The sequence below is a fragment of the Papaver somniferum genome, chromosome 9 (assembly GCF_003573695.1).
Source record: "Papaver somniferum cultivar HN1 chromosome 9, ASM357369v1, whole genome shotgun sequence".
NCBI classification, from domain to species: Eukaryota; Viridiplantae; Streptophyta; class Magnoliopsida; order Ranunculales; family Papaveraceae; genus Papaver; species Papaver somniferum.
Genome location: NC_039366.1, coordinates 169,115,635 through 169,140,465, shown reverse-complemented (window position 1 = coordinate 169,140,465; position 24,831 = coordinate 169,115,635). Strand labels below are relative to the sequence as shown.

Sequence of the window (24,831 nt, the reverse complement as noted above, 5' to 3'; positions counted from 1 at the left end):
GGAGAGAACCTAAATAAATAGAGTGGAAAGGCTTTTGGAAACATATTCGGAGTTGTGGAGGATAGCAGGGAAGAACTTTTAAAGCTACAAGGAGAAGCACCTTATAGGGATACAAGGAGTGAAGAAGCTGACTATGCGAGAAGATTGACAACTTGAACCCGCTACAAAAAAGGTATTATGAACAAAGGAATAAAGTCAATTGGATTCCTAATGTGGATAAAAATACCATATATTTCATATATCCGCACTCCAGCAAAAGAACAAAAAACATATATGTGCTTTAAAAATGCAGGATGACAAATGGGTTACTGATGCCAATGAGGTTGTAAACTCATTGGTGCATCATTTTTCTATCCCATTCAAAAGAGACCCAGATGAGGAGGAGTATTATTTATTATTTCAGACCCCTGAAGTAATTGACATGGAAAGCAACACTAAAGTTTCAGCTATTCCTTCTATCGAAGAAATATGGTCTACTATCAAGAGGATGAAAAGTTTGAAAGCTCTGGGGCCTGATGGTATGCCAGCTTTATTCTACTAGAGATGTTGGGAGCTTGTTGGTGATGAAGTGTCCAAAATAGTAAGAGATTGCTTTGCTTCAGCTTCCACTCCTTTAGGGCTAAATCACACAAACCTGGTGCTGATCCCTAAGATAAAAATCCCTACTCACCCATCTGAGTTTAAACCGTTAGCTATGACTAATATTTTATATAATGTGATTACTAAAATTCTGGCTCAAATATTTAAATGTCACCTGAATAAGCTTGTGGACAGATCTCACTCAGCTTTCATCCCTGGTAGACTTATTATAGACAATATAGTAGTTGCTAAAGAGAGCATTCATTCCATGTCTAACTCCAAACCCATAATAGGTACTTTTGCTCTGAAAATAGATATTAGTAAAATTAGTTGGAGGTTCTTAAGTCATTGTCTAAGGGATTTTGGCATTGTGGGTACTACACATAAGCTGATTATGAAATGTCTATGTCGTAGTCAATTGACAAGCTGAGGGATTTTTTACCAGTGAGAGGGAATTGAGACAAGGTTGTCTCTATCCCCTTATTTATTCATATTTTGTTCTCAGGTTTTGTCATGGCTAGTTAAGACTATGGAGAGAAGAGACCTCTATAATGGCTACAAAATATGTAATTATGCCCTTGTTGTCTCACATCTAATGTTTGCAGATGATTTACTACTATTTGGTACTCTAGATCATAAAACTTTGAACACCTTAACGGATATTCTAAACATATATGCGACGTGCTCTGGTGAAAATTGAAATATGCAGAAATCAACTATTTTATTTAGCAAAGAAGTCTCCACAGACATGATGAATGATTTTGCCAGAAGTTTAGTAGGTGTTCAACAAATGGAAATCTCTGATAAATACTTGGGTCACCACTTGGTTAAACCTGCTTACATACATTCTTCTTATGATTTTTTGGAAGATAAGTTTGACATATGATGGCTGGTTGGAAGAGAATGTACCTCACACATGCTGGAAGAACAATTCTTATCGAAGTGTTGGGTCTTATTCCTCCATACTACATGGCTACTTCTCTTCTTCCTAAGAAAACTCTTCAGAGGTTAACCAACACTATATGATGAATTTTTGGTGAGGCCATAATAAAGATGACAGGAAAATACATTTCATAAAATGGGAGCAGATGAAACTTGCAAAAGAAAAATATGGGCTTGGAATAGACCTTTACAAAATATGATCAAAGATATGATATCCAAGCCGATATGGAAACTTTTAAATGACTAATATTGTTTATGAACTTAGTTGATGGAGGCTAAGTATCTAAAAGGTGGGAGCTTTTGGGAAGCTAAGAAACCAACCAAGTGTTCTTCTACTTAGAGTGCAATGCTGGATTGCAGAGAAGAAATTAAGAAGGGGTGTTGTTGGTCTGTTACTAATGGTAAAAAAATTCAGATAAGATCTGATCCCTGGGTTTCACCCTTGATGAACAAAACCCTTGAAGTAATATCAGATGATCATCCATACTTGAAGATGGTAAAATATTTGATTAATCAAGAAGACAAAAGCTGGAATAAAAACAAGTTGCAACATCAACTAGTTAACCAGACCAAAAGATCTTAGTGATTCACTTACCTTCCGACGTTGATCCTGACTCCAGTGATAAGCTGATTTGGACTTACCATACATCTGGTACCATCTCAACTAAATCCTTTCTTAAACCTCTAGAAAACATTCATCCATCTACATTTCAAGATAATGCTAAATTCTAGAAAAAGTTCTGGCAAGTTAAAAATATACCCCCCAAAATACATCTATTTATATGGAGAATTTTGAAGAATAGACTTGCACTTGATGGTATTATTAGTAAACATGTACATCGAGTAAACACATAATGCAGATTGTGTCATACTACAATAGAAGCTATTGATGACCTTTTCATCTAATGTCAGGCCACTCAAGTTGTTTTGTTTGCCTCTCAAATGAACCATTTAGATATGAAGCTTTGAGTGGTCTCATTATGATCAACATTGATTCTCAGGTTCATTTGAGAGGCAAACATAACAACTTGAGTGGCCTGACATTAGATGAAAAGGTGATCAATAGCTTATACTGTAGCTTTTAAATGACATTTTTGGGCATAAATACAGTAAATATGGGAGCTTTTCTCTTTTGGGACATTTGGAAGGCCATAAATAGCTATTGCTAGAAGCTGTATTGCTGCATTTTAGGGATGCCAAATAAAAAACTTAACTATGTTTCCGCAGTGAAGCGGAGGCTCACAGAGGTTTACTTGCAGTGGAGTTTGCAATAAGGAGAGGCTTTAAGGAGGTTATTATTGAAGGTGATTCCCTAATTATCATTATCTGCCTCATATACAAGCACTAACCGTAACCTTGGCGCGTCAAGAGCATTATCAGTAAAATCAGTGAGCTCACTTCTAAATTCATTTTTGTCAGTTTCAACATATCAGGAAATAAGCCAACTCAGTGGCTCATACCTTAGCAGCCCATGATGTTTCTAACCATTCTTCGGAAACTTGGTTACAATCTCCCCCTTCTTGTATTACCCAGCTCATCGTGAGTCCTAATCGTATGCACATGCCAAACACCAAAATTTTCCACTTTTGCACCCACTATGGGTACGTCAAAGTGGCAAACGTATGTGCAAATGTGACAAATATACCACATAGGCATACATGATAGAATTTCCAGCGAGCGATAGACTATCCACCGCATATGGTCTTAATATTTCTCGCTGGTCTTTATAGCGCCAGCGCTAGTCATGTGGTCGCTCGCTGATTAGATCATCGCTTAGCAGTTCCTCATCCAACAACTACAAATTCCCCACTCTATAAATACCCAAGTTCAAATTCATTTCAACTCACACCAAAATTTCTAAATCTCTCTAAATTTTTTTCTTCTCTCAATATTCTTCTGATCTAAAACAATATTTACTAATCACACATTCTTTGCACTTCTTAATTTCTTAATTTTTTGTAATATGGATTCACAATCTTAAAGTCAAGGCAAAGGTAAAGGTAAAAAGGTCAAAGTTCGGGGTCCAATATTCAACATCACAGAAGATGAATGTATTTTTCGTCATTATGTTTATTTTACCCAAGATTGTATCGACGGTGCACAACAACATGGTGACACCATGTGGGATAACATATTTATGAGATATCAAGAGCCAACCATGAACATCAACGAACATGATGCAACTGGGTTAGCGCAACGCTTCGTTGTAATCAATAAGGAAGTCGCCTCTTATGTTGTTATGATAATGCAAGCCAAGAGAGGCCGATAGACTGGTCTTATAGGTGGTGATGTTGAAAGACAGGTTCATATAGAATGACAACGCAAAAATAACAAAAATTTTGTATTCGAAAGTTGTTATAATATTTTGAAGGTGTTGAACAAATATAATCCAGACGTGTTAGCATCTAATCAACAAGTACCTGAAAGGTCACCATATAATTCTTCTCCTCAACACCAGCTTCTTCACCATTTTCACCATGTCCATCAAATTCTTCACCAGATACCCCAAGAAACCCAAATGTCAACTTAGTTCTCAATAATGATGATAGTAAGAGAAAATTACTAGGGAGAAACAATGCAAGACTGGCTAGAAAATGATCTCAAGAAGGAGGAAGCTCCGATGGATTTAACATGGCGGAGTTTATGGAACATCAGTAGCCCGTCGAAACGCAAAGAGAGGTTGACAGGAAATTTCAAAACAGGGAGATTAAAAAAAATCGCCTTTCTCGAGAAAAATATGTGAATGACTATAACAAGCATCACATTCTTCAAGCTGACACTTCAATTATGAACCCCTAACAAAAACATGTGTGGCAAATCGAATTTGACAGGCTTCAAGTACAGATTGAACAACAAGCTGGATTTAGTAACAACCAACCTGGTGATGATGATGAGGATGATGAGTTTGATGTAGTAGTACCTCTAGATAATTGATATATTAATTATAATTTTGATTTGAAATGTTGAATTTTAATTTAAAATGTTCTTGCATTTTACTTAATATTAATTTGAAATAGGAAGTTGCTTAATTTGAAATGTGCATTCTACTTAATAACAAGTTTAACTCATCAACTTCATATTGAAAAACAAACTACAAACAAATTGACAATTAAATGTTTAAACTGATATATAAAATACAACTTAATAATTACGGCAGTCGGCTCTTCCATACCATGCCCAAAGATTCACTCTCAGATCTTCTCTTAATCGGTCATACAAATTCTGGTTATGAATGTAATTAGTCATTTTTCCGTAGTTTCTTGCAGGCACGCCTCTTTGTGCATGGTTGAATCTCATACCTCAAATCTTCATCTTCATAGTTAGTCTATCACGATGGGTTTCCTGAATTACCATGTTATGTAGAATTATGCAAGTGAGCATAGTCTCGTGCATTTCATGATAGCAAACTTCCTCTTCAAAATTCCCTGTTCCACATCCTTCCTCAACGCCATTTGGCGTTCGTTAAAATGATAATGCGAATTACCCAATGCGGTGTGGGATGACGATAACATTCATCCAAGGTTGACCATTTTGGATAGATACCATCCGCAAGATAATATTGATGAGTGTATTGATTGCCGTTGATTATGAAATGGGCTTTGGGACAAATTCCATACTTTAGATCTTCAAACAGAGGAGACTTGCGCAAAACATCAATATCATTTTGTGACCCTGGAAGACCAAAAAAAGCGTGCCATATCCAACAATCATAAGAAGCAGCAGCTTCAAGGTTAACGGTTGGTTTCGGGTGATGACCCTTATATTGACAGGCTCTATAAAAAGGGGATCCCTACCATACCCAATGCATGCATTTAAGACTACCTATAAATCCTGGGAATCCCCTTTCTTTATTATCCTTTAATATTTGTCTAATATCTCCCTCGGTTGGTTTCATAATCACGTTAGACCAAAATGATTAATTGTTACTTCGAAAAACAATGAAAGATAAGTGAATGAAGGTGTTATGCCCGTACGAAGGTACTCATCGTTCGCATCCGTTGGTTTGCTATACCCTAGAATCCTTAGAACCGAAGTAATTTTTTGTCCAAGATTATGACCTCTAATATTTAGTGCATCAAAATGATAATTAAATTGAGGTTCTACTCGACAAAGTTCATCAATAATCTTTTTCACCAGGTGCCGAGGCATGCAAAATCGACGTTGGAAATCTTAATCAGAGTACACACAATTGGGAAGAAATAATCGTGTATCAGCTTCTGGTGGTAAAATTCCCTCCCTCGATATGTATACCTTCTTGAGAATACTTCTTTTGGCACCAGAACTCTAGGTATTTGTCCCGAATGTACGAACATCAGAGTGTCGATTAGTTGTTTATCTTCAACTTTCTCATCATCAAGTTGTTGCAACTTTCGTTGATGCATTTCTTGTTGTAATCTAAACTGGTTCATAATAACATTCATCTCTTCGTTGGATCTCGCCATTGATGATTATGAAATTTAAGATTGAGAACACAAGATTGAGAACACAAGATTGAGAACACAAATAAAGAAAATGGTAAAATATATATGTAGAATTAGGTGCGAGTAATTTGAAGAAGTACAAAGGAGTATATATAAGAGCCAGTAGGGGGAAATAGTCATTTCAAAATAGCTGTTAATCGATATTCATAATATCGTCAACGATATTGAAAAGATCACACGATGTAGACTATAACGCTAGCAATATTCATAATATCGCCAGCAATGTTGATAATAACCATCTATATTAATTAACTCTATCGCTCAGCTTTTTCCCCCACAGTGGCGCAACTCATTTGCCACGCCAACTGATATCTCAAACAAGGTTTTTTAACCTAGATCTGAATGAGTCTACTTCTATAGTTTAGTTTTCTTTCTTGTTGGTTTTTTCCCTTTTTTGTTATTGTTTTGGCCTTAAAAAAAGAAGAAAAGGGTACAGTAATACCCAATCGCTGCATAGATGTACAGAAATCAGTGAAATAAAAAAAACCTCCTGGCGGGAAAAATAACATTTTCGTGTTTCAAACAGAAAGGGGAAAAACCTAAGAGAGAGAAAGAGAGGAGATTTGTACTGAGAGACTACTCAAATAGGGTTTGAATCTCGTCTATCTTCTCCCCATGGAAAGGATTCATGTTTCTGTGAGACCGAAGCCTCTCACTCTTGAAGATTCGAAAAGCAGTTCATGGAAAATTAATGAGAACTGCATCACAATTCCCAATCAACCTACAAAATTCGAATTCGGTACTACTTTAATCTTCATTCTCACATCTTACTTTTCATCGTCTCTGGTTATTTATCTTTTATTTGACTAATTAGTTACTCATTTTGTGGATTTGTGTAGATCATATCTTCAAAGCAGACTGTAAAACTTCAGAAGTTTATGAACTTCGTACTAGAGAACTTGTTTCTGCTGCCGTTCGTGGATTCAATGGTACGCAATTTCATATACAGCATCAATTTCTGAATTTCTCGTGTAAATGTTCTTTAAATTGGCAAGTATGTTAGACAATGCTTTGTTAGGTTTCTTTTGATAAAAGCTTTGTTAGGTTTTCAATAGTTCAGTTTTGGTGGTTAGCATTATGTCACTAATAACTAGTGGATTATTTTCAATTCCAGTTGTGGTTAAGTGAAACATATGAACTATGTTAAGCCTGGCTGTAAACTTATAGGTATCATTACAATCTTATATAATGACTGTCTCATTGTCTAATTGCTACAAAGAGGGGAATTATGCAATGTTATAGAATGCGAGCCATCGATGTTAGTTCACGGTCTTATCTTCATCGGCATTGGATGTTGATGCTTGGCCTCTCTCAAAATAAGCCCCTTTGCTTTACAATTTTGGGGTGAATCAATCAAATGATCGACTAGAACATCCAATTTCTTTGTGTTCCTTGGCCCATTTTTTCTTTTTTTCTTTCATGTTGATAAAATTTATGATTCAATCTGCTATTGGAAATTTTGGATGGTTAACGAGAGTCAAATTTTCATTTCACTGAATGAAAATACCTTGGGTCAATCATAAAGTTATATCCACCCGATGGTTTGCCTAACTAACTCATATTTCTTGTACATTTAAGCTTCAAAATACAGTACGTGTTACTTTGAATTTTTTGGATCCAAACAACTATCTTGTTAGGATAAAACTAAAGCTGTAAACATTTCTTCTTCTCGTCATTTTGCTGCAGGTACTGTTTTTGCTTACGGGCAAACTAATAGTGGCAAGACACATACAATGCGAGGATCAGCTTCTGAGCCAGGTGTTATTCCTCTCGCTGTGCATGATTTATTCCGCACTATTCAAGAGGTACTTGTTTGTTAACATAATGGCAAATGAAAAATGAAGCTCAAGAGTTGAGATGAACTCTAGTTTTCATGTTTTCATGCTCTGACCCTCTTTTTGTGGTTATCACATTGTTGCTTTTCGTTGTCTTCAAATTTCATTTGATTATTTGGATGTGTTTTTGTTGATATATTTAGGATATGGATCGAGAATTTCTTCTAAGAATGTCATATATGGAAATATATAACGAAGAGATCAACGATTTGCTAGCTCCCGAGCATCGCAAATTACAGAATCACGAAAGTATTGATGTAAGTATCTCTATGTGACCAAAAGATAATGTTTCCTCTATGTTTGATTGTTAACAGGTCATTGATAGTTTGTTCCATTTTTCTGATAGAGAGGAATATTTGTTGCTGGACTGAGAGAAGAAATTGTTGCCACTCCTGAACAAGTTCTTGAATTAATGGACTTTGGAGAATGTGCGCCCCTCTCTCTCTCTCTCTCTCTCTCTCTCTCTCTCTCTGCTTTGGTGGTTCTTTTCTTCACCTTTGTGACTTCGCGGTTGAATATTGATAGGATACTAATGTTTCAGTAATATTATGCAGCTCATCGCCACATTGGCGAGACAAACATGAATACTTACAGTAGCAGATCCCACACAATCTTTCGCATGGTAGTGTTTTTGTTCTTCATTTTTGACCTGGTTGTGAAATACTGATCACCCAAAGAGTTTTTCAACCGTTTCTTTTATTTTTACTTTGAACTTCAGATTATTGAGAGTCGAGATAGGACTGAAGATGGGGAAGTTGGCATTTCTTGTGATGCTGTTCGTGTATCTGTCCTGGTATTTTGTTACTACTTTTACATTGTTCATCTCCTCCCTATCATTATAATTAGTTGTAGTATACTTTGGGAGATGACCTATTTTCGTACATGCAAAAGTAATGTTGTTTCCTGTCTACTAGAGCTTAGTGGACTTAGCTGGTTCAGAACGTGCTGCCAAGACTGGCGCAGAAGGTATGCGTCTGAAAGAGGGCTCACACATAAACAAAAGCCTTATGACTCTCGGAACTGTGATCAAGAAGTTGAGTGAAGGTGCTGAAAGCCAAGGGTAGGTCGAACAAGATTTAATAAGTAATATACTCTATCAAGCATTTATTTCGTCTACTTGCTCTTACAATATGTTCCGATCTGATGCAGGGGTCATGTACCATACAGAGACAGCAAACTCACTCGCATTTTGCAGCCATCATTGGGTGGTAATGCTAATACTGCCATTATCTGCAATATTACTCTTGCACAGGTAGTTATTCTATAAACTATGTAGAGCTGTTTGAGTGAGAACATGTTGGTCATGGGAGATTGAAATGACTTGGCTCCTTCAATCTGTTTAATTGCTTCCCCTGTGTATTGTTTGTTTCATATGCTTATCATTGTGTTTTACACAGATTTTTTTTGTATCAGCATTCTTGTTCATTTTCCAAAAGAATTCCTACCTGATTAACCACTATTTCATGGAATTGATCTTCTTATTTGAGACACGCTGTATTGATGAGGCATAACAATGTCTCATAGACGTTATGAGGATAGTTATCCAGTGATTAAGTTTCGGGCTCTTTAAGATAATTCATGCACTACTTAAATCTACATTCAAATTATGCTTAGATTGCTTTTGGATTTTAATGCCATTTCAACCTCTAATATGATGTAGATCCATGCAGACGAGACAAAAAGTAGTCTTCAATTTGCGAGTCGAGCATTACGTGTTACGAATTGTGCACACGTGAACGAGGTTTTGCTCTGATTCAACTCCATCTTCCCATTATTTTATCTGAAAAGGAAGAAAGACTTCAAAAGAAGGAGATCAAGGAGCTTAATTCTAGCATATTCACGCACTTGTAATACTCAAATATAGTTCAGCTTTAGTTTTACACCACCTCACATTTTCCTGTTGCCAGATTTTAACAGATGCAGCTTTGTTAAAGCGTCAAAAGAAGGAGATCGAGGAGCTGCGAGGAAAATTGAAGGTTTTTTATTTCATACTTCGTCTAATTAACAGTCTCGTGGAAGTTTGCTGCTATAACTTTTTTTGCGTGCTATTTATTTAGGGTTCTCACTCTGAGCATTTTGAAGAGGAGATTCTCCAACTGCGAAACACATTATTGACGGTAAGCATTATTTTTTTTTGTTTGTTATCTATTTCTTTACTTAATGGAAAGTAGCGAAACACATTAATTGTAAGGTAGTAAGGATAGCATTATATACGTAAAAGAAAGTGTGGTTTTGGAGTCTTAGCAACTATGTCATCGATTTCCTTAACTTGCTTGTGGAAGTCCAAAATATTGCATTTGTCAATTTGATTTTTTATGGGTAAAAGCAAAATATAGATTAGACAAGCTGTGTGATGCACTATTTTCTTGGAGTTCATGATTTGGTATTTTCTTAGTAATTCTAAACTTTTATCTTTACAGAGTGAATTGGAAAGGGAGCGTATAGCTTTGGAGCTGCAAGAGGAAAAGAAGGCTCAAGCTCTACGAGAAAGGAGGTTGCAAGAGCAAGCTAAGAAAATAGAGAATTTGAGCTCAATGGTGTTGAACTCAAACACGGATGACAAACGCTCTACTTTTAGAAAGGTCTATTTCTGTTTTAGTTTACTTTATTTTCACTTGGTTACTTTTTTACTTTTATTTCTTTAATTTTAAATTTCTGTCTATTCCTCATGGCCTTTTTGTCCAGCTCCTTATTTTAGCTTTACAGCATAATCCACCAAGTTCGTACATATGTGATGTTAATTGGTAGCTGTTGCTATGTTTCCTTGATTAAATCCTCCCTTTTCAGGATTGATCTGTAATTTTATTTAATTATGCTATTTGCACTAATGCTTTCAGTATTGTTCTTCATTTCTCATGCGTTCTCCTTCTCCCATCATGCAGGACAAGAGGAGAGATACATGGTGCCCAGGTGCTCTTACACAAGATAATGTCAAAAGAGAGGTGATTGAGTGTTCTACATTGATTTGTCACTTTTTGATAATGATCAGTAAGCCGTTGCGGTTTCTCTTGATGTATCAGCAGTCATTGCTATGGCAATGATCATATAGTATTTTGACGAGAATGTTATTTAAGCTCAGGGAATCCCTTGCTGTTTGTATGGTTTTCTTATTTCCATTAGTTGAAGGGATTCTAAAGTAGGGGTTCATATCTAACTGAGCAAATTGGAGAATCAGGCAGTGTTACCTAACCTACCGATATGTATGGGTTTGTTTTTTGCACTCATGCAATGAATCATGAATCTTACTTAAGGAATGTGACGGAGTTTTGATTAAGTTATTCTGTTGTCAATTTAGGTGGCTGCTGCAAATCAACCAAAGGCTTCTTTTGAGGAATCTATAAGACCTGAACGAGATACAGAGTTGGCTGTTCCTTTTGAAGAACTTGAAAAAAGGTGAGCAGCAATGAAATCCTTCAAAATACCAGCTTATCAGATAAAATTGGCAACATTGACTTGCCAGGAGACTGCATTATTCCTGGTGCAACTGCCTTGTTAAATGTAACTAATAGAAGAAAACCACCGCTTCACAAGAAGAGTACACAGGTAGCACAGGTCATACTATGATATATTGTGTCTCCACAAAGTTTAAAATATTAACGTTTATTTCTCTTACAGGACGACAACAAGTTAGCCAGGATGCAGGCAGAATATGAAGACTTGCTTGTAGAATTTGAAACTCAGGTTTTCTCCTTCGTCAGGAATCCTTTATTATTTATTTCTTCTTCTTCTTCTTCTCTTTTTTTTTTTTTTTTTTTTTTTTTTGAATTGGTGTACGATTGTTTTGAATCATTTATTGGTAGAGAACAACTAAGGACATAGAGATCAAATGCTTAACTAAAAAATTAGAGGCAAGGATTCATTTGGATGCTCCTTCTACGTGCAAACCAAGTAAAAGTAAGTTTCAAGAGGAGTTGGAGGCTATTCGTACGACTGAACAACTCCAGGAACAGGTCCACCCTTGTTTCTGTTATTTATTGTTCACTTCCTTTAAATTTGTTCTATGTGAAACTTTATATTGATTGTAAGGATTTGCTTTATGTGTTATTGTAGATTAATATATTAGAGATGGAAAAATCTTCACTCCAAACCAATTTGGATTATTATGTTGATTTGGCAATGGGGCAGAAGACAGCCAATGAGGTAAATGTGTAATGGATATGCCTGATTTTTCTCTTTGTGGCAACCTTTGACTCTGCAATCTCCAGTTTCGTCATTTTTTATTTCTACATCTATTACATCTTGAGCGTATTTGCGGAAGTATATCCATAAAAAAGTTTCCCGAGAATGCATAAAGTCTTAGATTTTGAAGTGAGCAAAAATGGAGGAGTTTATGTTGCTAGGTGTTTATTTTGCCTTTTTTACTGGATGAAGCTTAATTTCTGTAGCTAGTTGCAACTTTGTAATTTCTATAATATCCAGATACCCTGGGATGTATCCCAGACATTAGTTTTGCACTTGAGGAAGCCTTTGACATGTACTGGCATAACCATCTGGCTTGGTTACTTTCGTAAGTTTAACTTGACCTGTTACAATTCTGCCTAGACTTCTAAGGTTACTGTACTTGATCCAGATCTATAACAGTGATCCACTTGCTCTTTGTTTCTTTTATGTGCCATTTATTAACTTCATCAAGATTGGTAAATCTAATATTTATTCTGTTATAAGGGCTCATGGTTACAGGTTAGCCTTTTGTTTATTGTTTTATGGTTTCTAAACTGCTGAGTTCCATATATCTTTCTAGCTTGTAAGGAGCCTGTAGACGCACACAGAAATAGTAAGATGACCTATGAATTAATTTCTCAGGGCATTTCTATTAGAACAGCTGAGGTGCCTACAATCCACTTTTGTAAAATGTTTTGTGTTACTCTCTCTGGTAGTTATTACTTATTATCCTTCCATTTTTTTTACAATTCAAGATGTAGTGACTCTTGAGCAAGCTTTTTTGATCTTACCTTGTAATATTTTGGTGCAATAACTTAGCATTTAGAATTGTTGCGTCTGACTTCTTTCTAGGAGGATAGTGAAATGGCAGAATTTTCAGTGGAAGTCGGAGCTTTAATGTTGGAATTTCAGAATTCAAAATATGCTGCTGAGAGCATTTGTTCTGTTATCGATGAGCTATTTCAAAACTTCTCAGATGTATTGGGCTTGTTCTCGGTGAGTCTGCAAGTAACAAATCTCTTTTGGAAATTCTGCTTAAACTTTGTAAGCTTGTTTCCAACTTTCATGACATTCATGCTTGATCATGTCAGACACTTTATTGTTCAACTGACAAGGGATTGTATACACTATGTTTCTTGGCCACCTTCGTATTACATAGCCTTTATGTTATTTTGCTTTTATGATTGTTGTGGTCTTTCCTCATCTGGTCCCTGAATGGTTAACCCTTCATATTTCAGCACTATGTTTCGTTTACTTCTGCACTCGCGTTTGCAGGACCTCAAGTCATCTATAGGCCCAAGTGCTGTACATTTAAATTCCATAATTGGGAACCATAAGGAGATGTATGGTTGCATGATGAAGAAGATCTCTGAGCTTGAAAGTGATAAGGTTGGCTTATTGTAGATGTTTGCAGACTTAAGTCATGATCACTTTAAATCATTTCAATAAGTTTAAGTTGCTTGTTGCAGTGTACTTTGCTTAATCAGTCCACCAGCCTTCATAAACAGATAGAGGATCTTAAAGTGGATTTACAACAATCTGAAAGGGTCTTGACGGTAAGCTGTGATTCTGCAAAACCAATTGGGTCACAGGAACCTTACTAATTTGAGTTTTTTTTTTCTTTTCTAGGATCGTGATGAACTGCATGAGCTGGAGAAAGTGGAGTTCCTTTCCCAAATACCAACTCTCAAAAAGGAGATATCAAAATTGTCTTCTTGTTCATTGGAAAAAGAAAAAGAAGCATTGAGAAAAGAGCTTGAGGAAACAAAACCGAAGTCGAAGGAGACCGAGTCCAAACTTAAGAACGCTATCCATGAGAAAACTAGACTCGAGGTTTCTCTTTACCTCTTTTTTTCCTTTTTCTGGGCTTCTCTTTCTTTGTTATATCCTCTTTCACATTAAGGGGAACTACTTCGCATGGCTCAAGTCATTAACATTTGCGTGTCTAGGGTGAGAAAGCACAAGCTGAACGAGAAATAAAGCAATTGCATGGGCAGAAAAATCTTCTTGTGCGTGATATCTCCAGGCGTGACTCTAATATGTTTGACATGAAGAAGTCCCGGGGTCCTGCTGGTCCTTCTATACAGATGATGCAGGTAATAGAAATGGATCTTAAAGGATAACTAGACTACTAAAGTTTCTGATGGTATTACTTCTCTATCTGACCCCATTACTGTTACTGTATGTGGTCTAAGGGAGAATATGAAAAGCTAGAAGTTTTGGCATTTGAGATGGAAACAACGATTGCCGCTTTGGAAGAAGAATTGAAAGCTGTAAGTACAGAAAAGGAGGAGGTCTTATATAATAAGGATATTTTAGCTTCAGAACTGGAAGCTATGTCCTTGGACTTGAATTCAGCAAACTTGGAAAAGGAGGCGATGCAAGATGAGTTATCAAGCATGGTAAGCTTTTTAGGCTCCTACTCTGATTTTCGATATTATATTGTTCAGACTGTTAACACGTTTATTCTGTTGCAGAGAGATAACATTGCCGATTCTATGTTGTCTTGCAACAAAATGGAAAGAGCTATCAGCCAAATGTTGGAAGAAAAAGAAGAGTTGGCAATGGTAGTTACTTGCAGTAACTTACTATCTAATTTATGGCTCTGCATCTCTAGTATTATTTAATTATGTGGAGCTAACTGTTACTAAACCAATCTTGATTTGAGTCTACAGCAACTCACAAATGCCCTTATGGATCTGGAGGAGGAAAAGGCTATATGGTCTGCTAAGGAGAAAGCATCTATTGAAGCCATTGCAGATAAAGGAAGGATATCAAATGAGCTAACACTGTTGTCAAAGGAGATGTTGGAGGTACCATGCCATTCGATTTGGCTGTATCTGCCCATTCTTTATATCCTATGTTCTATCCATCGCCTGGCAGACATTGTGTTAGATAATCTGTTATGTTCAATTTGGCAATTTGTTTGTGTTTGGCAAGCTACTCATACGTTTTCGGATACTGCCTATGGTTCTCACTTGTGTATATATTCTTGAAAATGAAGGTGAGGCATCAACTTGAGTGCTTGAGAGATGAATGTAAGATCCTCAAGGAAACTTTAACCCTATCCGAGGAAAATACTGCAAGGGAAAGAAAATGCAGGTTAGTTTTACTGTTCCTTTATGTACTATTTTGGAGGATTTCTGATGGTTCTGGCATTAATTCTTCTTTTTCCTTTTACAGCATGGATAAGTCTGCAGAAATTGATCAGCTAAAGCTCAAAATATCTGTGGCGGAGAGTGAAAATGGTCTAGATGTAAGCATTGTCACTAATTCACGAACTTTTTGATTGATGTGGAAACCTCAGAAGGATATTTACTGTGCCACTGTGTTAATTGCTTCATTATACAACATTTGGACTTAAATCTTGACATTTGTGTGTTTAACAGTTAGCAAAGGCTAGAGCTGATGCAGATGAACTAATTAGAAAGCTCTCCGACATGGAACTCAAGATTCGTAATGTGAGTATCTTTGAATTATTTCTAAAGATGTTCATGACTAAGTTCGTTTGCATTTCATCTTTTTACTATGCTATGTCGAGCTCATAGAAGGATTTAAGTACTGATTTTGAAGTATCAACACTTCCCTATTTGTACCTCATGCTGAATTTATTTTTCTCACTGGGTGTCTTTAGAAATATTAACCTTGGTTTCTATGATTCCGCATAATTGTCACTTTCACAGGACACTATAAGCAACACAAACGAAAAAGCCAAGGCCAGGTTAAGACTTCGAGGTACACAGATAAAGCTAGACATGTACAGAGGTAGATACAAAGAAGCAATTAATGAGAAAACCATTATGAATGAGAATTTTGAGCAGGCAGCCAAAAGACTTAAAGAGCAGTTGCGTGTACAGGTAACTGAAAATGTACGCCTCAGGAAACAACAATTGGGAACAGAAATATAGTACACGTCCATAACTATAGACTTTCTTATAGGATTTTGTATATCAGAGCCTAGTTAGCAATTCGGGATACCGGTAGTAGTTCGGGACGGCATATCTACGGGAATTATACGGATTCGGATAGGTCGGATTCAGTCAAAAATCCGGTTAAAGGTTCGTTGTTCGGGTAGTAGTTCAGAACGGCATACGTACGTGTATATTCGTTTTATAAATGTGAGTTCGGCACTTAAAATTCGGCTTACATATATGATAAATTGATAAGTATTATGATCTTATTACGAGACTAATTTTATTTGTATATGATTTATAAGATGGAAAATAAGCATTTTAGCGTGATTATTTAACAAGAAGTAAACAATTTAATCGCATAAATGTATTACAAAACGAGTTTATAGACTTTTAAACAAAAATCAACACATAAAATACTGGTTAAACAACTACCGATAGAAAATTTTAACTATTATTGTATTTAATACAAAGTATATACAAAATCAAACAAAAACCAATCAACAGAACTCTGGTCAGAAAGTTACCTAGGGAGAGCGAGGTTGGGCGTTCGAATCTAGTTCAGAAGTATCATTCGGATTTGGTCAGTTCTTATACGTCCGCGAATCATTCGCGAGGTCCATATAATCCGGAAACTACGTTCGGAGTTCAAATAGTTCGGAAGTATCATTCGGATTCGATCAGTTCGGATACGTTCGCGAATCATCCGAGAATGATTCCCAGAATTACTAACCAGGTATAGAGTAGTTTTTTTTAGTCTCTATGTAGATTAAAAAGTCAGCCTGTAAGTATTTCATCGAAGCAATAATCGTTGTAGACTGTTGTAAAAGTTTCTCTACTGTAATGTAAAATGAACATTGCAGTAGCATAAGAACCCATAAAAAAGAAATCCATAAATCATCTGGAATTTTTTGGGCATCCAAGTTTACTAGCTCACTTTTTCTTTTGCAAACAATTCACTCACCAAGTTACATGACAAAATTTCTAGGTTTCTAAAAAGATGGATTACATTTCTAACATTGAAGCAAAAACGTAAACCAATCAATAAGTTAAGAAACAATGTTTTGTGGTTTCTTGTTTTGTTTCTTCAACATTGGTCTTGGTTTGATATTCTTTTTCATAACATGAGAAGATTGAAACTTAACCATAGACTTCAAAATTGAGATCAATTTTCCTTCGATCTCAATTCCATTGATATTCTCCTCTAAAACCCTTAAAGATCTAGCAACAGCTTCAATAGTACTCATACATCCACTAAATGGTTCTTTCCTGAGAACCAATTTTGAATCAAAAATAGTCTCACCACCCACTTCCACATCATATTTCAAACAAACCCTAGTTGCAAATTTAGACAAATATGGTAAACTAGACTTAACCATTTCCTTTGCATGTTTCCATGTCCCATCAAATACAATCAAAACCCTAATCTCTTCTCCATCCAATCCTCCTCCTCCACCAACCCAATCATTCAAATCAATAGCTGGTGAAGAATCAGTACCAGGAAAAAGATACATAGCTTTATGAGGAAGAGCAGGATCTCTTACTGAAGCTTCATAAAGAGAGTCTAAAATCGGAGACCGCCCACTACGGAGGCGTCGACCAATTAAGATTTCACAATTTTGAAGACATTTAGTTAAGATTGGTACAGTTGCTAACTTATGATGAACTTCGTGTGGGTGGTGTAGGATTATGATTTTGGTGTAGGTTAAGAATGGTTTTGCCGGTAATTCTTTGCATAAACACACATTGGCAGGTCTATCACAGCCATTTTTACAAATTTCTCTCTTCCCTTTTTCTTCGATTTTTTCTTCACCATCATCACCAGATTTTGGCTCTTCAAATTCGAAGCTTGTGAGCAGTTCTGTCTCCTCTTCCATTACCACCAAAACAACTGAACCCTGAAAGTAGAGCCAAATTCAGATTTTAAGTTTCCTCATTCCGTATTATACGGAGACTCGCGTATTTTTAACGGCCGGATAATTCGTTACAATGAATACGCGTATAAATGCCTTCTATTTTCTCTCTCTCTTTAAGCTACTTCTGTGAGGTGAAGGGGAAAGAAATACTAGAGTCTGCCTGAGAATTCGAATAACGGCTCCCTAAAAATGGCGGGAAATAGGATTCTTCATCCGCAAACAGTTAGGAGCTTACCCAGGTATTCTTGTCGATTCCTCTCCTTCTCTGGTTTTAGTAATCCAAAACCCAAGATGAATCAAACCCTAGAACATTTGAAAAACACTGAGGAATTTGAGCGTGTAACATCTGTTTCAGATTCATTTATTGTGGAAAAGATGTTTATGTATCTGAAAAACCGTGATTTTGATTCTTTACGGCATTTCGCCGCCTCTCGCATGAGTCCTTCAATTGTTGTCAATGTATTGTATAAATGTTGTGGAAATATACAGTTAGGTTTGAATTTTATTGATTTTTTGGGGAGAAACCGAGGTTTTAAACATACGTCGAGCACTTTAAGTGCAATGATTCATATAGCGGTAAGGGGTAGGAGAATATCGGATGCTCAGGTTTTGATACTTAGAATGGTTAGAAAGAGTGGGGTTTCAAGGAATCAGATTGTTGGTTCGTTGGTTTCTACTTATTATGGTTGTGGTTCGAACCCTATGGTATTTGATTTACTAATAAGGACATATGTGCAAGCTAGGAAGCTAAGAGAAGCTTCAGAAGCATTTCAAATTTTGACTCGTAGGAGATTTTCGCCTTCGATAAATGCTTGTAATAGCCTTATTGGTGGGTTGGTAAAGGTTGATTGGGTTGATATGGCATGGGGGATTTATTGGGAAATGATTAAAATTGGCATACAAGTGAACATTTATACACTTAACATTATGACTAATGCATTGTGTAAGGAAAGAAAAATGGAGGATGCCAGGTCTTTTTTATTGGATATGGAAAAGAAGGAGGTTTTTCCCGATATGGTGACGTATAATACCCTCATTTATGCACATTGTAAGGAAGGGAATTGTGAAGAAGCTTTTGAGTTATTGAACTCGATGAAAGCTAAGGGCCTAGTGCCTGGCAATGTGGCCTATAATTCCATAATAAATTGTCTCTGCAAGAATGGAAAAGTTGTGGAGGCTAAGGAGATTTTGGGTGAGATGACAAGGATTGGGTTGAATCCTGATACCTCTACCTATAATATATTTCTCGGCGAGTGCTGTAGAAAAAGTAGTGTACGTGCTGCTCAACAAGTTTTTAATGAAATGCTGGGTCATGGCATTGTTCCAGATTTAGTTAGCTTTAGCTTTCTTATTGGGTTGTTTTCAAGGAAGGGAGATATAGATCAGGCTTTTGTTTATTTTAGAGATATGAGTAATGCTGGGTTGGCACCTGACAGTGTGATTTATACTATGCTTATTGGGGGACTTTGTAAAAATGGGAATATGTTAGAGGCCCTTAAGCTTCGAGATGAAATGACAGAGCAGGGTTTCCTTCCCGATGTTGTTACTTACAATACACTGTTGAATGGAATGTGCAAGGAGAAGAGATTGTCTGAAGCAGATGAGCTTTTTAACGAGATGGTAGAAAGAGGAATTTCTCCTGATTATTACACTTATACAACTCTTATTCATGGTTACTGTCGGGATGGGAACGCAGATAAAGCAGTAGACTTGTTCGAAATGATGATCGAGAGGAATCTCAAGCCAGACATTGTGACATACAATACTTTGATCGATGGATTTTGCAAAGAAGGAAATATGGAGAAGGCTAATGAGTTATGGGGTGATATGATTTCTCAAGGCATATTTCCTAATCACATATCTTACAGCATATTAATCAACAGGCTCTGTAGTAAAGGACATGTCAGAGAGGCACTTAGCTTGTGGGATGAGATGGTTAAAAAAGGAATGGAGCCTAATATTGTGACTTTCAATTCAGTCATTAAGGGCTATTGTAGATTAGGGAATGCAGAGAAGGCAGATGAGTTTTTGAACAAGATGATTGAAGAGGGAATTATTCCTGATAAAATTACATATAACACTCTTATTCATGGGCTTGCAAGAGAGGAAAACATGGATGGTGCTTTGGCTTTTGTTAAAAAAATGGAGAATAAGGGGCTCATACCTGATGTTGTTACATATAACATTCTAGTTCATGGTTTCCGTGTACAGGGTAGAATGGATGAAGCTATTGTGATGTTCAGGAACATGATTGAGAAAGATATAAAACCCGATAGATCCACTTACACGTCACTGATAAACGGATATGTTTCTAAGGACAATGTTAAAGAAGCATTTCGCCTGCATGATGAAATGTTAAGGAAGGGTTTTGTGCCAAATGATTATTTCTGATGTCTTTTATTTTCCTTTTCTTTAGAAGTTGTGGTCCTCTATTACATGATGGTGCCCTTGGTGCAGTAGAGCAAAGTTAACTTTTGCATCTATGCATCTACTCAATGATTTCGGCGGTTTTTGTTACTGAAACTCATTATAGTATGTGTAAATCTGATGATAATTAACTGAATTGTTGCTATAAAATTGTATACCATTATTATCTTTTAGTTAGATGAATCACATCAAGTACTTTTGCTTGGCAGGATCTCGATAACGTGTAGAAAAAGAAAGGGGCAGAGGGTTCAGTCACCTGATTCAGAATGAGAATAAGTGGACTTGTCATGCCCACACGACTTAAACATAGAAATCCATAAACATTGAGTCAAAGAGATGTTGGTTAAGGTTATTTATCTAGCACACCATACACTTAAATTTCAGCATATTATGTTAGGTTGTTGGCAACAAGGACCTAGCTATTTAGCAAATATGGAGACGTATTCATGAATAGGAGCTCATTTCTCTATCTTTCTCTCACCAAGGCTTTGTATTGCATATGTCGTTTGTGTGCAGACCCCAACTAGTTTCAACTGGGAGGAGGTGTTGTAGTATTAAGATTGCGGTAAATAAGAGTTCGTTACTCGGACTTGAAAAGATTTTTAAAACAAAAATATATACACAATATGTCACAAGATCAAGAGGAACCAGGACTCAGGATTCCAATGTGTTTCATATTCAAGTGGCTCAGAAAATAATTCTAGGCGATTATAGCTCAAAATAAAACAAGTATTAACTCTATCTTTGCCAAATTAGATTCCATAAAATATTACTTGTATATGATAAGCATGGCACATCAAGAATCCCTAGGACTAAGCATGTTCCATCAAACAAAATCACAAGTAATTAATTGAAATCATAAATCAATTAAAATCGGTGCAAAAAGTGAATTAAGAATTATTTAAATAACCACATGGCTGAAAAACAGCTTCCTCCATCATCCCAGTATTGGGGTTTAGCTACTCATAATAATCATGTTCTCAAAATACATACTTGATGCTCAAAATATGATTAAAAGAGTGAAAAATATAATACAGTGAAACTACGACCCTCTTTAAGCGTCCAGAGAAGAACGATAGAATACCACTGCTGTAAATAACGATACCTCACTGCTGCTGTTGACGCTGTTTTTTAAGACCCCCAGATGCTAGTCGTTGTCACTGTTAATAAACGACTGTCTTTGCAGGTGTGTTCTTCGTGTTCTTCGAGCTTTGTTAATGGCAGCAGCAGCAGCAGGTACAATTCCTGCAACTCCTCCTGCGCCTCTCTGCTGGCCTCCCAATCGACCCCTAACTCTTGATAAAACCTTTTCTAACTTCTCTACACCTCTTATATACTTCACAGCTCAAAGAAATCCCGATAGAATCTCTTTTTTTTTCTTCTCTGCCGTTGAAACAATAATCACCTCTGTCAGTGTTTGTACGCGTCTGTTAGCTATAAAATAGCCACCAAACTCTTCCTATGACTTGAACAGGACCAAATACATGATTATCCAGCGTAAAACTCTCCCAAAATCTCCACAAAATCTTTGAAAGTGCACAACAGGACACGTCTCTCTGTTTTAACTTTGATTGCTTCTCCCGGATATTCTAGCCCAATTAAGCCCATGAAATCATCCATACTAGAATTGTATATCCATATCACGTCCAGCCCATGAGAATCAGTGATTGAATCTCATTAAAACTCGTCCGAAAATCCAACCCTAAATCTGTCTGGTGAAAGGAAATTTTCCCGCCAAAATTTGTTTTCAAACGGTGAAGGTGACCTCCCCCTTATCCAGTTCTGGTGTCCCTTTAGCACATGTCCGAATTGGGTTACCCCTTATCCATAGTGAGAGTCCGAATAACACTTTCCCCTTGGGTGCAAATAGTAATTTTTCTGCGATATTTTCAACACTTTTTCAGGGTTCCTCCGGGGTATTTCTGGGGTGCTTCTGGTACGTTATCTACGGAGGTTCAAATGCCACATTTTGAGCCAATTTCGCCGCAAAAGCTTATTTCTCCAAAAACACCTACAAAGACATAAAATAACCAAATAAGTACAAAATCGAGCACTAACAATATAAACAATTGGGACAAATTAGACACATAAATGCGTCTATCAGGAGACATTGAAGTCGGATGACTGGAACAATGTTTTTGACTTATCTTAGTAATAACAACAAAAAAAACCTCCACTTCAACCAGCGCTGAAGTTGGGAAGAGAGTGCAAATGGTAACAGTTTTGTTTCTCAAGGAAGAGTTTTCTTCATACAGGCATGTTCTTCTGTGCTTAAGCCAGGACGCATTTAATGAACCTATTAGCCATAGTAGTTCTGAATCCTGATATTCTTGTCAATAAATAAAAATAAATAAAATAGTAGGACTGATTGGAAAAGCTAATGCACTGCAGAGTATCAGGAATTCAACAAGGAACCTCGTCCTTACAAGTCCAAAAGAATCACTGAGACACGAGGTGTTTATATTACTGTGCTAGATCAAGCATAGACAAAAGCACTACGTTAGACAGAGATTACGAGCATGACTGAGTTTAACAAACATGTGAATAGGGCTGCACATAACCGACCCTACCCGCCGACCCAACCCGCATCCGCCAAGATTAACCCGCACCCGATCCAGCCTGTTTAGGAGTGGGTTGACTATGGGTGAGGACGACCAAACCCGTTGTATAATGGGTCGGTTGCGGGTAGCTGCTTCCATCACCCGACCGTACCCGCCCACCCGCCAGAATTCCCTAACCGTAGATTATTTATCTTAGGATTAATCTCAGCCATAGAAAATACCATATATAATGCCTAACCCTAATCCTATTAACTTTCATTCGCACCCCTTTTCACTTCACTCCTCTTCAGCCTCTTCTCTCCTTCGCTCGGTTGTGCCTTTTCACTTCAATTGCATCAATTCTCAACTGAAATCACCACCAGAAATCCAATAACGGAAGGTAAGAATCGTAAGTCAGACTAATTGATCTATTTATAATTTTTAGATTCTGTGATTTTCTTTGATTTTGAATTTTGGGTAGTTGTTTAGTTTTTTTTTTTTTTCAATTTGGGGTATCTATTTTTTTTATAATCTTTGATTAATTAATCTTGCGACATTCTGATTTTTTTTTGGAATTGGATTTTTGGGATTTTGTTCACTTCTTAAAGGAGCTAAAAGTAATCTGAGATTCTGAGATACTATACTTACGACCCTTCTCCAATCTGGCAACATCCAATTGATTCTGAGCTAAAAGTAATCTGAGATTCTGAGATTTTGTTAATGATTTTGGGGATTTTGTTAGTGTAATGGTATTTTTATGGTTACTATGATTGCTAAAAATTGCTAAAAATCTGAGACTGTAACTTGTTAATACTTGAGCACATTGGCAGTAAATAAGAAACAAATTGATTCATTGTTTCTAACAGTGCGATATACTTCCTGTTTTACAGAATTTTTTGTTATCTAGGTGGATTCCCCTTTTAGAGTTGCTTAAACTAAAATTGGCAGCAGATAGCTTTAATTTGTTATCTAGGTACAATCATCATAAGCAGCAGCTGGTTTAGATTTTTGGTTTCTGCTGCTCTGACTTACCCCCCTGCACCGTAATTATCAACGACAATATGTTTTGCAATGTTTTCATCCTCCCTTGAAATGGATTTTTTCTTATTATAATTATCTGTGGTGATATATTTTTTTGTTGTTTTATATTCTGCAATGGATGATGATTATTGAACTTATGCCAAAAGTGTAGAAGTTAACTCATACAATCAAACAACAATATGTATCTCTTTGGTGACTGAATACGTCTGACGTTTAATTTGTATGATATAGTCTCTCTAATTTTGAGTCTTGAGTTGTATGACATTTAATTTGTATGATTCTCATGGTCATCTGGTTGTGTCACATGGATGGCATAGCAGAATTATACCCCATTGTCGGTTCTTTGATTACTTAACTTTCATTCTAATTGTTCATTTCCCTTGCAGATCTATTTGGTGACCTGCATGGATCACATGGATGGAGGAAGCTGGTACTAGTATAGTTATTAGGATTTAGTGCAGTAGCCAGTAGGCTAGTAATTCACCTTTTGAGCTTTTAGAAGTTGAACTCATTTTTATTTTGTAAACGCTTTTAGTTGTAAGTAACTTGTTATGATGCTAATTGTCTGCACTTTTAGTTATTTGTCATGTTCATACAGTTCATTTGATTTTATAACGGGTTAACCCGCCACCCACCCGAATCAACCCGCTGTAATGTGGGTCGGGTTAAAACCGACCCACTATGATGTCGGGTTGGTTATGGGTGACAACTTCTGTTACCCGCCATCAGTGGGTTGGGTGGTGGGTGAGGCCAAAACCGACCCAAACCGACCCATGTGCATCCCTACATGTGAGTTCACTGTACTATGTATGACTTACACACCCTGATTTTTAGCTTATTATATTACATTTTGACAGCATTATTTTGTTGGATAACAAAATGTTTAGGAACTTTACAATGCTATTTTTAAGATACTGATGATGAGATACTGGAAACAAATACTCTTTTACAAATACTCTCAGAACCTAATTTGGTAAGGTGTTATATCTTAAGGATCC

At 36.6% G+C, this 24,831-nt stretch overlaps 2 protein-coding genes and 1 pseudogene across 2 annotated transcripts; 2 read left to right on the top strand and 1 right to left on the bottom strand.

Moving 5' to 3' along the window:
• Nucleotides 1–6,532: 6,532 nt before the first annotated feature.
• LOC113309143 lies at nt 6,533–16,157 on the top strand (annotated as a pseudogene).
• Nucleotides 16,158–16,827: 670 nt separating this feature from the next.
• Nucleotides 16,828–17,887, bottom strand: LOC113309030 (DTW domain-containing protein 2-like). The gene has a single exon (XM_026557461.1). It carries the CDS (start codon nt 17,784–17,786, stop codon nt 16,959–16,961), a length of 828 nt encoding a protein of 275 aa, XP_026413246.1. The 5' UTR covers nt 17,787–17,887; the 3' UTR covers nt 16,828–16,958.
• A 38-nt stretch (nt 17,888–17,925) lies between these two features.
• LOC113309029 (pentatricopeptide repeat-containing protein At5g01110-like) lies at nt 17,926–20,343 on the top strand. The gene has a single exon (XM_026557460.1). The coding sequence runs from the start codon at nt 18,015–18,017 to the stop codon at nt 20,214–20,216; it is 2,202 nt and encodes a 733-aa protein (XP_026413245.1). The 5' UTR covers nt 17,926–18,014; the 3' UTR covers nt 20,217–20,343.
• Nucleotides 20,344–24,831: the final 4,488 nt, after the last annotated feature.